This window comes from Abrus precatorius, unplaced genomic scaffold (genome assembly GCF_003935025.1).
Source record: "Abrus precatorius isolate BTA unplaced genomic scaffold, Abrus_2018 Scaffold2, whole genome shotgun sequence".
Taxonomy (NCBI): Eukaryota; Viridiplantae; Streptophyta; class Magnoliopsida; order Fabales; family Fabaceae; genus Abrus; species Abrus precatorius.
In genome coordinates, this window is record NW_020874362.1 from 20,724,889 (window position 1) to 20,741,188 (window position 16,300).

A 16,300-nucleotide genomic window follows, 5' to 3' on the forward strand; every position below is an offset into this window, starting at 1 on the left:
TTGTACCAATATTTTTATATAATTTTATAAATAATTTTAAAAATATTATTTAAATATTAGCTATAAAATTTATGTTATAAAATTTTTATATTATTATTTTCTTATATTAAAAATATTAAAAAATTTAGTTTTTTTTTGTAAAAATCATATTTTATTTTTGTTGAGATATCTTATGTTCAATAAATAAAATCACGATAAATACATAAAGTTGACAATAAAAAATAACACTGACCAAAAAAATAAATAAATATGATAAAACTATAGACATAGAACGGACATAGAAAATAAATACAATAAAAATTTATAAATTTAACTCTTGACTTATTTTTATATAATAAAATTTATTTTTAAATTAAAATAACTTGTGTTTTTAAATTTTTATCTTAACAAAAAATTTATGATAAAACTTAATATAAATTTTTTTCACTTAATATAAATTTTTAAACTCAATATAAAATATATAATATAGTGACAATAATAATAATAATAATTAAATTTTAAAAAATAGAATAATTATAAAATATTTAATTTTTTTGTTTCATTAATTTATTATTTTAAACAAATAAATATACATAAAATTATGTAATATAGAAAATATTACTTATACGATAAATTAAAATACATATAAATTGATAAATTAAATAATAATTTAATTTTTAATTTATATTTGTATTTATTGATTTATACAACTATATATTTTTTATACAATTTTTTTTAATAAACAATCTATTTATATCTATATATTTATGTAAAATTCATTAAAAATAATAATTTAGAATTTTATATATTTATATTTATATTAAAGATAATCATACCATGTATAAATCTAAACTATAATGAATTCATAATTATTAAAAGTCATTAAAAAATATCAAAACATACTAGAATTGATTAAATTTACTAATTGATTAAAAATTTCATTAAAAATACTATTTTATTAGTTAATTATTATATATTTAAAAATATTTATTAATTAAAATCATAAATTATTAACGTGTCATATTAAATTTAATTAAAAAATTAAACAAATGTAAAAATTAAATAATTATATTTGATATTATTTTTTATGATAAAATTTTAATATATTGAATAAATACTTTTTTATTTTTTAAATTTTTTTTATATTTAAAATATAATTTTTAATTTATTTAAATAAAATAATTTAATAAATATTATAAATAAATGATATAATAATCATTAATTATTTTCTAAAATAGGTGAACTAATCCATTCCTAATCTTGATCCTAGTCTACCATGTTTTTTATATTGGAGCTTAAAGTTAAAATAAAATCACTAATTATAAGAAAAAGAAAATGGAGATATACAGTGGGCTTTGAAAAAATAGAGCTACCCAGTGGACTAAGTCAAGTGAAATTTAAAACTTTAGTAGCCTGTTTTGACAGCTCTAGTCATCTATGGCATTGAAAAGTCTAGGATTATTTCTCCACATCAGGGAGGATCCCATATATGAACAATATCTCAATTTGGGCTAGTGTCTGCTATAAATCTGTACAAGCTTTGTAGTAAAGTCACCCGTTAATGCATTTATAAGATATGGTTGAAATATTAAAGCGGGATGGCAAAGAGTATAGCCACAATTTTTGGCCGAGTAATAAAGAAGGAACAAAGACTAAACCATATATTAAAGATTTATTCAAATTATTTTACATAACTCATAACCACAAGACATACTAGAAAAGGCCTTTAACTGCCATCACACGCAAGAAAACTACACACAATTAATCACCAAAATATAACAAGCAGATTTCAGGCTTTAGTGCAAACTTCTCCATCACAAACCCATCCATCTTTGGACTTGACTTCTTCCTTGTCATCATCTTTGCTACCTTTGTCCTCCAATGCACATTTTGGATGGAGATCAAAGTCACACTCTTCACAGTAGTAAGACCATAAACGTCCCTCTTCATCACAACCATCACAGTTATAAATCCTGCGGCGCGTCAACACAAGTTCATGCTTGTGTGTTTCATCCGTCAACTTCTCAGGCCACCCCTTCCTAGTCTCTTCATTTTCTGCCTCTATTTGTTTTAATCTCTCCGGAGTGAAAGGATAAGCATCAGCCCCATAAAGTGCAACGAGATGTCGCGCTTCTGTTGTGACAGTCTGGCCACTTGATCCAATGGCCACAAGCATGGGGATGCCAGATACCTTGAATTTGCGACTCAGGTTTTTCTTCCTTGAGTCACCAAAGGGAAGTGCCAACCATGGCATTCCTGCAAAGAATTCATCAAAGGAGGCTTGGTCTCTGTCACTTGAGATGAAAATGACTTCAAATGCATTGTCCTTTGCCTTAATCTTATGATATGCATCAATAAGTTTTGGAAGGAAGAGACGGCATGGAGGACACCAGTGGGCTGAGAAGTAGAGGAGGATGATCTTCCCCTCTAATTCAGTCACTGGAATCTGAAATGGGAATTAGTACAAACTTGTTAATATCACGATAAAGAGTGAGAAGGAAAGGAGAGAAAAATATATGATAGAATGCTGCTACAAATAAAGGTAAAAGGGAAAGAGAGAATGCACTTAACATAATTTCTGTTATACAAAGTTATACCTTCACCCCATCTTTCGCAATGACAAAATCTAGATCTCCAGATACCAAAATTGATTCAAGGGTTTGAGCTGCCTCCTTGGCCTTGATTATTTCATCGAGCTCGACAAACTTTTCAGGAGTGAATGGGTATGCAGCAACCCCATGATCCTCAATAGCCTCTGCAACATTAGAATGAAGGGTTTTCCCATCTGGTCCAATAATAACCAAAGTGGGGAGGGTTGAAAGCTCAAAGTACCGAATCAGCTTTTCACAGGTTTTATCCTTGAAAGGCAAGGATAACCAAGGCATACTTTTTAATCCTTCCTTGAATGAATTTTCATCATCATCAAGGGGTATCAACACAATCTCAAAGTTCTCCCCCTTGGCCTTCAGCTTATTACAAACCTCCACAAGTTGTGGAGTAAAGTCAATGCATGATCTGTGAGAAGACAAATAGAAATACAGACCAACTGTCTTGCCTTCAAGCTCAGCCACAGGTATCTGTGTGTACATGAAAGTAAAAGTCAAATTTGGAAATGAAAATGTTTCAAGGTAAAAAAACAAGACATTAACCAAAGGAAACTACTATCTCATACAAACAGAGTGAAGTCACTGGCTTACTTTGTTTCCATCAGATGATATAACAAAGTCACGGGATGCAGACACCAATACAGATCTCAAGGACTGATTCATCCTAGCTTTCTCCTCTTGATCTCTTAACTCTTGGATCCTTGCCGATGTAAAAGGGTATCCTTCAACTCCATACTCGCGGATAATGTCAAATCCATCTTCAGTAACAACTTTCCCAGTTTCATCAAGTAATGCAAGATGGGGAATCCCCCTCACTTGAAACAATTCATCAAGGCGACTACGAGTCTCTGAGTCAGAAAATGGGATTGCAAGCCATGGCATCTTGGAAAAGTAACCTTTAAAGGATTCATCATCCTCATCAGCTGTGACAAAAACAACCTCAAAATCACCTTTGGAAGCCACTCCATTGTACACCTCCACCAAAGTCGGTGTGAATCTTCGACACGGACCACACCATGATGCCGAAAAATATAAACCAAGTTTCTTTCCCTTCAAGCTGTCAATTTTAACCTGTGAATTCAAGATATAAGAAATGAAACCACAAGTTTCCACCAGTATGAGCAAAACAAGTCACCACTTCAAAAAAATGAAATTAGCTGCAACATTCAGAAGAACACTACATCATCCAACCATAGGCAAACTAGGGTCACACTTAGCTCATCCAATCATAGGCAAATAACAACAATCACCATTCCATTTATCATATTTCGAATGATCAAGAATGGAGCGACCAATTACAATTCCATTCAACAAAGTCCTCTCTTTTTCCCATTACTTCTGCATTAAAAACTTCCAAGGGCCAACGCCCAAATCATAAGAATTACAATTTTCGCATCCACAGAAACAGGAAATGCAGAGTTAACATCAGATACAAAATCTAGAAAAAGGAGTAAAAAATTGTTACATATGCGACTAAGTCACTAACCAAAAATCAAGTATCAAAACCATGAAAAACCCGTTCCCTCAAAATAGAAAAACATGGAAGAGCGGAAAAAAGAAAAGATTCTTTTGAACCTCTAAGAAATGGGTTCCCTATACCAAACCATAAATAAAAGCAGAAAAAAAATGAAAAAGAGAACGGGAAATTGGTACCTGATCGCCGTTGTTACGAAGAAGAAAGTCCCTCTCCGGAGAAGAGAGAAGGGAATGAACATCGTGTGTGACATCCACAGATTCTGCCATCTTAGTCACTAACAACTTGGCACTCACAACACAACACAAATAGCGTGGACTACAACCCCACTCGCAAAGACTATTTATAGACAAAAAACCCAAAACAGCAAGCTAGGAAAATTTGCTACCTTTCTCGATTTTTCTTGGTGCCTAAGAAAATCATATTGGTTTAACTTTTTCTTTTTTTCAACTTTCACGCAAAAGAATATATATATTTTTAACGTGTGTTATTTTTTACGGTCAATTTTTATTAAAAATAATAAAAATCACATAATTTAATATAAAAACTTAAATTTATCTTTAAATATACTATAAAATTTATCGATTTTGTTTTAAACATTATTTTTATAAATTTAAATTAAATTTTAATTTATTTTATCTAACTTGATAAAATTTGTCGTTTGATGAATCAAAATGAGTTAAATAATAATTGTCAACTTAAAAAATAAATAAAATTCCTACTGAGAATAAGTCTAAATAATTACTCAGATTAATTAATGAATTTTGCTATATGAATTTTTATAATTAATTTTGGAATTAAAATAATACTTTTTAATTTGTCAAAAAAAATTAAGAAAAACGTTTTAATAGAATAGTATATTTAATTTAATTAAAACATGAATAATAAATTCTAAGATACATATGTAGGTAGATATTCATAGATGCAGGTATAAATATTAAAGCTGTTACCTTCTTAATAAGAACACTGTTTTGAATGTGGGTATGAATGCATATACTTTAGTATTTCATTTAATCCCATTTATTACCAAGTCTACTAATAGCATATGTTTTAATACACTACAAAATCATATAAAATAAAAAACTATCAAATAATGTAAATTCCAACTCTGTAGATAATCTGCTACAGTCCAATTGCTAATCCATAGTAACGTCAAAAAGCTGTGTCAGGGACTCAGTGGGAAAGCAATGGTCGGCCGAGCAGCGAAGAAGCATTAATGGCAACAAAAAAGAACAAAAGAAGTAAGCATGACGTGTCATTGTTTCATTGGCAAAATGCCAGACTAATAAAAAATAAAAAATAAAACATATAAAAGGTAATAAATTATAAAACGACTTGCCATGACTTCACAAGGCAACTAATCTTTGGACCACTTGACAAGGAAAATAGCAAGACATTTCCCTTCTTCTTTTCGTGTCCGTGTTCTGAGTGAATAACTTGATCAACAAGGATAATGCTCGCTTTTAATCCATGTCTATTATGGCATGTACTAGAAGAAATCCAATGTGAAACACAACTACAAAGAGACTGTGAAATAGAAGTGATCAAATTATTATGGATTGAATGCAAAAATTCATAACCTTTGCGTGCTTCGCCCTTCCCAACGTTACGAAAGGTTCCTTGTCCTACCTAGATAAAGAACGATTTATTAGAGAATATAACATCGTAAGGATAAGCATTGAGTAAAGCACTTAGAGAAAGTAAGTTGAATATAAAAGAAGGAATAAAAAATAAATTATGAAGAATTAAATTTGGCAACAACTGAATAGAACCAATGCCGTTAGGTGCAGTAAGGTGCAAAAACACATGTTGAAAGAAACAAATATGATCAGTACATTTTGAATCAAGAATCTATGAGTAAGGAAAATACAAGAAGGGACTAAGTATTGGCTAACAGTGTTGTGACCTTGAATAAGACTTTTCTTACCAAGTTGAAAAATGTGAGGGTCATTCTGAATTTACCTTGAATAATTTTTTTATCTTAAAATTTTCTTTGTTAACGAGTAAAAGTATAATAGAATTGTGGTACATAATACATTTGTATAATTTTTTTTAAATCATATATTTATATAAAAATAACAATAATTTTATTATATCTCATACATTATATATATATATATATATATATATATATATATATATATTACTAATTTATACTAATTAATGATAAGCGACTCCTTTTATATCATTAATAATTTTTTGATAAAATTTTAACAAATTATAATTATAGACTAAATATGAATTACCTAGTTAAAAATGAAGTTTGATAGTCTCAAGGTCTCTCAAAGAAACTTCAAACTCCCTTCTTTTTTGCCAAGGGTTTCCTATTCTTGCAAGTTCTTATGGCTATGCTTGAGAAAGCCTATTTAGAGAAAAGGATCCAATGACAAGAGCCCTTTGATAACTTTTAAAACAAGTATTTATAAAAAATGAAAAATAAATAACTTTTTTTATAAGATAAAAATAACTTATACTTCTCAACTTTTAAAAGATAAATGATATATTTTTTTAAAAAATAAATAAACATAAGTTGATTTAACTTATATATATATTTTATTTTACAACTTACTTCTTGTCTTCTGTAGGTGCTTATTGATAAATTTATCCAAAATAAGTCTAAGAAAGTGAAAATGGATGAAAGGCTTAGGATTGACGAATCTAAAGATTGCATGGATTACAAGCATTTGGGTAAGAAATGTGTGAATCTATTAATATTTGAATCTTCTAAAAACTGTTTCTTTTTATTAGAATAAAGTAGTAGAATAAGAAAGTTAGAATTTTATTCTAAAAGACCAAAAGATTATCCATTCTGTTATGGAAGATCTCAAAACTTATCGAGATTTTGACGAAATTTCTAAGCATATTAACTCAAAATAATCTTGTATCTAAAGACAAAAATATCTTTGAAAGATTATGAAGGACAGTGCAATCCTTAAACATATGCTTTAATTATAAAATCACTAGGTAAAAGAGTGAGTTTTAAATATATGTTATACAAATAAAAAAGTTTATGGGTCAAAATAGGGAAATTAGAGTATTAAATCTTAATAATTTTTTTTTTGAGGAACTTTGATTAATTTTGAACCATTATCTTTTGATCGTACTTTAGAGGTCTTTATTTAGACTAGAGAATTAATCTATTAAAACAAATCATGGATTGAGTTAGAATACATTACCTCTCTTTAAGACCTTTATAATAATTTTCTTTGGCGGATAGGTTCTTGAGAAGTATAACGAGAATGAGATTAGGATAAAATTAAACTTATTTTTATCGAATTAGTTAGCTTCCTTTTTTGAATGGTATCTTTAATTTAAAATTTGATAATCATGTTGAGTTGTGAACTAATTCAGAAGAAATCATAAAGGTATCTTTGACACATGTTATCCTAGTTGTGATTTGGCCTTAAATCAATAATTCATATTATTAGATATTTTTTTTGGCAAATTTTCTTTGGTCTACTTTAATCAAACTAAATTGTTGGTCATTTTTCTTTAGTTTGAGTCTTAGTAAGTGGTTTAAAATAATTTAGAATAATTTGATTGACTTCAAACATATTATATATATATATATATATATGTATATATATATATATATATATATTTATTTATTGGTGTAGCCATTTATATGTTGTGAAATAACAAAAACTCTTAAATTTTTAAGAATAAATTTGAGGACTATAACTCCTTATCTACCCATATTATGAGTTATATGAACTATATTATTTTTAATTTTGTTTCTATAAAAATAGTATTTTGCTCATATCAGCATGGTCTAAAATATAATTACTTGGATTTCTCTTTGAAGGTGGATGGTTTTGTGTGTAACAAGGCAACATGTGAGAGGCTTGTTTTTAGATGCTTAGGGAAAGTTTAATTACTTTGTTGAAGGAGGATGCCTTGGCATTGAGATTCCCAGGATGATTCTATAATTCTTTGTTTTGTCTTGAGCCTTAGATAAGCACTTCCACTCTCTTATTCATTTTTTACATCGATTCACTTTAAAATCAAGGTAGAAAATGCATATTTTCTAAATTAGTTATTAATCATTTATTATATCGACTATATTTACATCGGTCAGAGAATAATGTAAAAAGATATTTTTAACGTTTTAAACCCCTTTTTTTCATTAGTGGCACTAACTAAAAAAGAAAATCCAATGTAATTCCCATGCTTATAGGTAAGAATATGAAAAAGTTTGGATTAACAAACAAAGCCAAAAGCCCAAAGGATTATTTTAACAATCATGCATATGTTAATTGTGTTGTTACAACTGCTCAAATTATTTTTTTAAAAAAATATTTTAAAAATTATGAAAACTATTAGCTATTTTCATAATTTTTTCTATAAACTATGAAAAATACACCTTGCATTGATATAAAGAAAATCATATATAATTTTTCAAGCGAACGCTCACAACTCACATAACGGTTAGTTCTATCTTCTTTATTTTATTTTTTTATTTTATTGATTGCAGTTAAATTAAAAATTTTCATGCACACTTTGAAAACCCCTAACACCATAACCAAGTTGCAGGAACACTTATGATCATTCTTGAATTTTAAATGTCAAGTATAAATAATATATTATTGACTAAAAATATGGTGAAAAAGTAGACATGTAAGCACAACTAAATGGTGTAAATTATATAGGAGAAGCAACTTTAGTTTATTGATATAAAAAGCATTAGGTTTACGTACTACACTATATACACACACACACGTAGCAATTGAGATTTGCTATTAAGCTATTCACTGTAACATCTATAAAATAGGCAACAACTTCTTAAATTAGTTAGTGACAAATAGCATACAATGAATGGTAGGGATGGGGACAGAGAAACCCAGCTCATGAAGGAGTTGTTGTAACCATAGAAGTTTAGTGATTGTGAATGCAATGGTGCAATATTTAGTCTTTGTTGAAGAACAAGCAATTGTAGATTGCTTTTTGTATGACCAAGAAATTGCATTTTGGCCAAGATAAACTATATAGGCTCCAGTGGACTTTCTATCACCAATCTTACCACCCCAGTCGACATTGCAAAACGTTGTGAGATCTAACTTGAAAAATTTGGTCAAATGCAACTTGTGGTCAATAAGACTTTAAATAATGCAAAACACGCTTGAGAGCTTGCATGTGTTGGGATAGTTTGTTGATAAAGAAGACGACATCTAGTCTTGTGAGGGAGAGATAATAGAGAGAACCTACTGAGCTGCAATACAATGAGGCATCATAAGTGGCGGAGAGAACCTACTAGGTTGTGATACATTGAGGCATCTTAGGTGGCAGAATCAAGTTGTTCCATGGTGGAGAATGAGGTGGAGATAGGAGTGGAGATTGATTTGGCATCTACCACATTGGCCAGATGGAGAAGGTTATGAATAAAATGATGTTGAATGAGGAACATACCAGAGTGTGTGGATAAGAGTTCCACGCCAATGAAGTGACTAAGAGCTCTAAGATCTTTGAGAGAGAATTTCTTAACAAGAGAGCATTTGAATTAGTTAAGGAAGGAGATGGAGTTCCTAGTTGGTTAACAAGTCATCAACATATATGAGAAAGTAAGTCATTGTAGCACCATCTTTGAAGATAAAAAGAGAGTTATTAGTTTTGGAGTGTTTGAGCAAGAAATCTTCAAGGGCATGAAACCATGCACGAGGGGCTTTTTTAAGCCCATGCAAAGCCTTATGAGGCTTGCAGACATCACTACTAGAAAAGTGCTTAATACAGACAGATTTTACAGATGGATTTTAATCCGTCTGTATTACAGACGGCTTTACAGACGGATTTGTGAAATTTTTTCTTTTTTCTGAAACATCCGTCTGTATTACAGACAGATTAAAATCCATCTGTAAAATCCATCTGTCATACAGACGGATTTTAATCCGTCTGTAAAATCCATCTGTATTTAGCCCGTCTTTTGGCGCCAAACGTTATAGACAGCAATTACAGACAGATTTTTCTGTCTATAATTTGAAAATAGGAGGAAATATTATAGCAGAAAATTACAGACAGATTTTCCCGTCTGTAAATATGGCGGTTTTAACCGACTTTTCAGGTGGCAAATTACAGACGGATTTTTCCGTCTGTAAATGGGATTGACGCATTTACAGACGGAAAAATCCGTCTGTAATTTGCCACCTGAAACGCACCGTTTCATTAAACCCATTACAGACAGATTTTCTCGTATGTAATGACTGAAACCCATAAAAACCGCGTCTCCTCTTCCCCTCCCCCATTATCAGAACCCTCTCTCTCTCGCTCCCCCCCTCTCTCTCTCTAGGAGCTCAATATTTTGGCCATTGCGAGTGATTGGAACAACCATTTGAAAGTTTTTTTGCATCATTATATTCCTGGTACGATACTCTAACTTTTAATCGGTTTAGTTTTTTAATTTTTTATGTTTTTTAGAGACTTAAAATTTCTAAGATGGAGTTGTAGGATTGGAGATTGTATGACTAGGGGGAAGGGTATAGAGGTCCTTCTCCGAACCTAATTATTGTGTGCTGTGGGATTGTTTGTGTTTGTGGAGTTTGTAGAATATGCATGTTGTGGAGTTACAAGGAGATGTGCTCTAGAACGGTTTAGGATTGTGATGTGTTTATGTTTGATGTATCGAATAATTTATTGTTATATAATTTATTAGTTCATTTTAGGTGAAATTTTCATTTTTGTAAAAAAATGGTAAACAAAAGTAAGGAAATTAACATGTATTAGGGGAGATTCTGCCAAAATTTATATTAAAAATTTCTGTAATGTATTTTAGAAGGTTGATACCACATTGTATACTTGTATTAGGTTTATATAGTTCTTGAGGAAGATGTATCTCAGAAATTTTCAGTGGATGTATGATAGGTTGCACCCAAGTCGGGGGGGAATAAAACCTGAATTCTTTGAGGGTATAGAGGAATTTATACGTGTCTGTTGTAATTCGCAGCAATTCATCACCAATCAGGTCGTTAGGTGTCCATGTTCTAAGTGCAAGTGTAGAAAATTTTTGGATATTGATTCAATTAGATATCATTTGTATAAGTTTGGATTTAAACATGATTATTGGATATGGACTGAGCATGGGGAAGAAGTTAATTTAGAAAATCAAGTAGGTAATTCAAATATATTACAATCAGGTGGTCATGTAGGTAATGTAAGTTGGGAAGAAAGCAATAGTCGCTATCAAGAAATGGTTTATGATGCTGTTGGTCCTCAATTTGGAATTTTTCATGATTTTGAAGCTGAACAAGAACCAAATAGAGAGGCTGCAAAGTTTTATAATGTTTTAGAAGCAGCAAACAAGCCTTTATGGGATGGGTGTGTGCATTCAGAGTTATATTTGTCTCTAAACATATATATGGTTTGATTCAGATATGGCAGGTAAAGGTAAGAAGGGTGTTACTCAGCAAACTGATCGTGGCAACACTTCTTCACCTACCGCTCTGACTTCGACATCCACACCAACAATAGTGCAGACCTCCCAGGTTAGGGGACAGGAGCAATTTATCATGGTGCCCAATCCTGGGTATATTGCTCCTCCCCCTCTAGTACAGCGAGTTTCACACTCTGCACCCCCTACTACACAGGCCACACAGTCTACACAGGGCACAGGAGATGGATCCACTGCTGTCCCATCTGTAAGCAGGCAGCAGTCATCACAGACCCAGACATCATCGAGATCGTTAGAAACTTTGAGATGAGATGGGTCCACTTGGTAAGTAATTCAATCAAATATGCCTAACATTGCGTATTTTATGTGAATGTTAGTAGTTATGTTTTATTTTAAAATCATATATCAGTTGGATACCACCACAGAAAGGTCTCCATTAGGTCACAGATACGATTAAGAAGATGTTTGATGCGCCTTATAGAAGTTTTGCAAAGGTGCCAAATGATAAAAAGATGGAATGGTTCAAAGATTGGAAGGTAATAATAGTGTATTAATTTTAACTAAGTGTAATTACATATGACTGTTTTTACCTCTTCTAATGAAATTGTGTTTTTGTAGAGCAACTTCTCCATTTCCCCCCAGGACGAAAAGATGATTTTCAAGGCCTGGAAGAGTCGCACTGCAAAGCGACTAAGACAGATGTACACTGAGGCTCGCTAGGACCCTTCTATTGCTGATTGGATAGCACCCAACTTTCTTCATGCCTTGCAGGAGTATTGGGGTACGGATGAGTTTAAAAATCTCTCTGTAAAGAATAAGACAAATAGGGCATCTAATAAAGGGGGGTCACTGCATACTGGTGGGTCTACGACTTTGGCTGGCACTAAGGCGAACTTGGTATGTGATTTTAAAATTCAATTTAATCTATCTATAATTTCATATTTGAGATTGTGATTTATTTCCAATTGCAAGAGAAGTCGTTGAAGAGGCCACCTACTAATGGAGAGTTGTTTAAGGAGACACACACTCGCAGGCAGGACAAAAACCTGTGGGTTGATACACGATCTCAGGCCACATATGTAAGTCATAGTTATTGATAATATATGTTATTTTTAGCGACTTATTAAATAGTTCTCCAAACTAATATCTAATTATCTGAACTGAACTGTAGGATGACTATATTCAAAGGCTTGAGGAAGCATCTTCTCAGAATCCAGAGTCAGTAGATGAGGATGCTATGTGGTCACAGACAGTGGGTGGCCTTTATAAAGGTCGCATTTATGGCATGGGGGCCCGCTTTGCAGACTCCATGTCCCCTGCATCTGTCACTGGAGATGCTCCTTCTCTTGCACCTGAGGATGTGGAGGACATGGTCTGCACTCAGGTCCATGCCCTCAATGAAGAACTCCAGAAGCAGAATAAGGAGATGTGGAAGAGCAAAGAAAGTGCATGGAAGAAGAAGTGGGCAAAGAAAATGGAGAAGAAGATAGAGAAGAAGGTGGCGTCGAGAATGCAAAGGGAGGTCCAGCAGCAAATGACGCAACAACATATGCAAATGCAGCAGATGCATGCTTATTTTGAGCTCATGAGAGCAAGCAGCTCAACACCTCTTCCTCCTCCTCCCCCAGCTCCAACACCACCGATTTTCACCTCCATGCATCATTCCTCTACTGACTCCTCTTCTACTGATGATGATGCTCCTTCAGATTATGACCATACAGATTATTCCTGATGAAGACTTGTATTTTATTTTTAAATGTATTTATTTAGATGCTTTTTTGTCTTCTTTTGTAATAAATTTAAATTTTATATTTTATAAATCATTTTGGAATGTTTAGATGCCGAATCTATAGTTTCTATTTTGTTTATAAATTGTGATAATCAAGAACAACAAGAAATAACTATCTATATAAACAAAAAAATATCAATAATAGTAAAATATATCACCGACGGATTACAGACGGATTTTCCTGTCTCCCGTCTGTAAGTTACAGACGAATTTTCAAATTCGTCTGTAATTCTTTACCGACGAGGATATTACAGACGATTTATGTCCGTATGTAAATCCGTCTGTAATGAAAAAAATCATCTGTAATGCTCTAAAAATCTGTCTGTATAAATAGACTTTTTAGTAGTGCATGGTGAGGTAGATTGGGATGCACAAAGCCAATAGGTTGAGACAAGTAGATGTCCTCGAAGATAGAGCCATGGAGAAAGACATTGTTGACGTCCACTTGGTGGAGAGAACATCCTTGTGAGATGGCAAGGCAGAGAGCAAGTTTGATAGTCTATGGTTTAACAACTGGACTGAATGTGTCTTTGAATTCTATTCCTGGATGTTGGTGGAATCCATTTGGCGACTAACCTGCCCTTATGTCAAGCAATTGACCTATTAGTGTTGCGCTTCAAACAAGATGTTAGATTATTTTAATAATCTTGTTATAGTGGCCTATGTAACTTATAACATGACTCTAATTAACAATTTAATGTGATGGTGGTTAAATATAAAATATAGAGTCATTGAGGGTATAATTGTAAATACAATTATAAGGAAACCCTCCCCTCTCCCTTCATATAAATTAAAGAGCGGTTACCAAATGAAGGTTACGACATTCCCTATTTTCTCACTTTTCACGGTTTCTAAGTGAGCTCACGGTAAACGCATAAAAGAACTTTCTCTTAACCATCTGAGAGGAACTGAAAGAGGAAGGAAGAGTTAGGGAAAATACCAAGGAATCAACGACATCAAAGAGAGAGGTAACATCAAAGAACAATGAATTCAGGTTAGTGCTCTCTAAATCCTTAATTGTGTGAGAACTATATATTGTGTTGTGAGAGCAACGTAATTCAAGATCTCAAAGGGAAAAGGTAATTTCATAATAGTCATTGCATAATAGAAATTACATAATGGATTAAAGAAAATTCTAACAGTTAGTATTAGAGTTAAGTTGTGAATTTCGTTGATTCTCCATAAAAGATCAGTTCTCCATTAAAGTTTTCTCCAAATTATATGAACCCTAGGTATTTTATATGATGGATTGACATTATTTTGATGTTGAATAATTGCTTTGGATTCAATAATTGAAAACCCTAAGGTTTTAAAAGTTAGAAACATTGGATTTGAATCTATAATATGAGCAGGGCCATATATCAGTGAGCAGGGCCATGCATCGGGGAGCAGGGCCACGTATCAGGAACAAGCATGGCCGTTCATAGGAATTTTACGGCAGAATAAGGAATATAATTCATAAAATATATAGATAATTTTATAATTACATTAAAGTGAATTTTACTCACCAAAGTGATTAAATTCTCAAGTTAATTAATTCTAAATTACATTATCATAATGAGAACTTCACAATTTAGTGCTTAATTTTAAGGGTAGCTTGTTAGTCACCAAAGTGGCCTAGCTTTAAAAGTTCTTTAAGCATTTAATTGTGTGTTATAAATTGTTCAAAATTGTTTGATGCTATATGGTAACATAAAGGGTGAACAATTTAGCTCATTAATTATAACGCTAGGAGATCACCTAAAGGTAAATCATTGCATATGATTAATGACATTAAGGAGACATGTAAGCACTTTATAATATGTTTGTATATCCAAAGATGACTTGCATATTGATTTGAGTGACTGGTTGTCAATTAAAGTTGTTTATTAGCATTATTATAGATAAATTGTGTATTTAGGCGTTACCCAAAGGTAAACTTAGATGCATAATTGATGACAATTGACTGTCCGAATCTATTAAGTTTATTCAAAGTATAAATGTTTAAGCATGTGTTAAATATTTCAGTCCCTATGAATGCGTATGGCATGAGCAATGGCGTAGTCAAGTTCAATGGGCTTAATTATGATGATTGGGCTGAACAAGTTCGATTCTAGCTAGGTGTTATGGACTTAGACCTAGCAATCATTATGGAACAAGAGCCTGCAGCCATCACAGAGCTTAAGCTTGCTGAAGATGTGAAACCATCAATGCCAAAGATTGAAAATGCTAGGGAATTTATGGCAAAGGTAAAAGAGTATGCACAATCGGACATTATTGACAAGTCCATTACATGCACCCTGTTGACTGAGCTAACTATTAAGAAGTTTGATTGGTCACAGGCCTATTCATGACCATGTGACTGACATGATCAATCAAGCGAAAAAGTTAAAATCAATGGACATGGAGGTAAAGGAATTCTTTCTAGTACAATTCATTTTAAACTCACTCCCTCCTGAGTTTGGTCAGTTCCAGGTGAATAACAACACCATTAAGGATAAATGGAACATATAGGAAATTAAGGCCATGCTGGTTCAGGAGGAAGGGAGGCTGAAGAAGGTGAAAGAACACTCTATCCATCTCACATTTCACGAAGAGGCTAGTAGTAGCAAGGCTAAGCCAGGTAAGAAGGACAACAAGGACAAGAAGGATAAGGCCTTATTAAAGGTTCGTGAAGGCCGAATCTAAAAGGGCCAGAGGTGCTTCTTCTGCAAGAAGACTGGTTACTTCAAGAAAGATTGTCTGAAGAGAAAGGTTTGGTTCAAAAAGAAAGGTATATATTATGTTTCAGTATGCTTTGAATCAAATCTTATTAAGGTACCTAAAAATACCTAGTGGTGAATCTCTGTTTCATGTTGAGAGTGTTATTAGTAGTAATTTGAATGTGCGTAATGAATGCTCTGCCTTCTTATGGCATCAAATGTTAGGTCACATATCCAAAGAAAGGATGATGAGGTTAATGAAAAGTGAAATTTTACCTCAATTGGATTTTGTTGACTGGGATATATGTGTGGATTGTATTAAAGGAAAACAAACTAAACACGCATCAAAGAATCCAGCCACAAGAAGTGGTCAACTCTTAGAGTTGATACACA

The 16,300-nt window shown here is 32.3% G+C and overlaps 2 protein-coding genes across 2 annotated transcripts in view; one reads left to right on the plus strand and one right to left on the minus strand.

Moving 5' to 3' along the window:
• Positions 1–1,526: 1,526 nt before the first annotated feature.
• Positions 1,527–4,370, minus strand: LOC113857897 (probable nucleoredoxin 1). Its single transcript, XM_027490172.1, has 4 exons — positions 4,239–4,370; positions 3,177–3,656; positions 2,577–3,056; positions 1,527–2,425 (listed from the first exon to the last, which is right to left on the minus strand). The coding sequence occupies exons 1-4, from the start codon at positions 4,326–4,328 to the stop codon at positions 1,769–1,771; spliced, it is 1,707 nt and encodes a 568-aa protein (XP_027345973.1). The 5' UTR covers positions 4,329–4,370; the 3' UTR covers positions 1,527–1,768.
• Positions 4,371–15,355: 10,985 nt separating this feature from the next.
• LOC113859598 (peroxidase 44-like) overlaps positions 15,356–16,300 on the plus strand; it is a 30,575-nt gene continuing 29,630 nt past the window's right edge. Inside the window, exon 1 of the mRNA XM_027492328.1 lies at positions 15,356–15,540. Coding sequence (XP_027348129.1) covers positions 15,356–15,540 — 185 coding nt within the window. The remainder of the gene's footprint in view (positions 15,541–16,300) is intronic.

What these genes read in the sequence shown, in the direction of transcription:
- LOC113857897 (XM_027490172.1), bottom strand. Translation starts at nt 4,328, where the DNA reads ATGGCAGAATCTGTGGATGTCACACACGATGTTCATTCCCTTCTCTCT. An exon ending in TATCATCTGATGGAAACAAA is followed by an intron (nt 3,057 to 3,176) that starts GTAAGCCAGTGA and finishes ATGTACACACAG; the next exon opens with ATACCTGTGGCTGAGCTTGA. An exon ending in TTGCGAAAGATGGGGTGAAG is followed by an intron (nt 2,426 to 2,576) that starts GTATAACTTTGT and finishes TTCCCATTTCAG; the next exon opens with ATTCCAGTGACTGAATTAGA.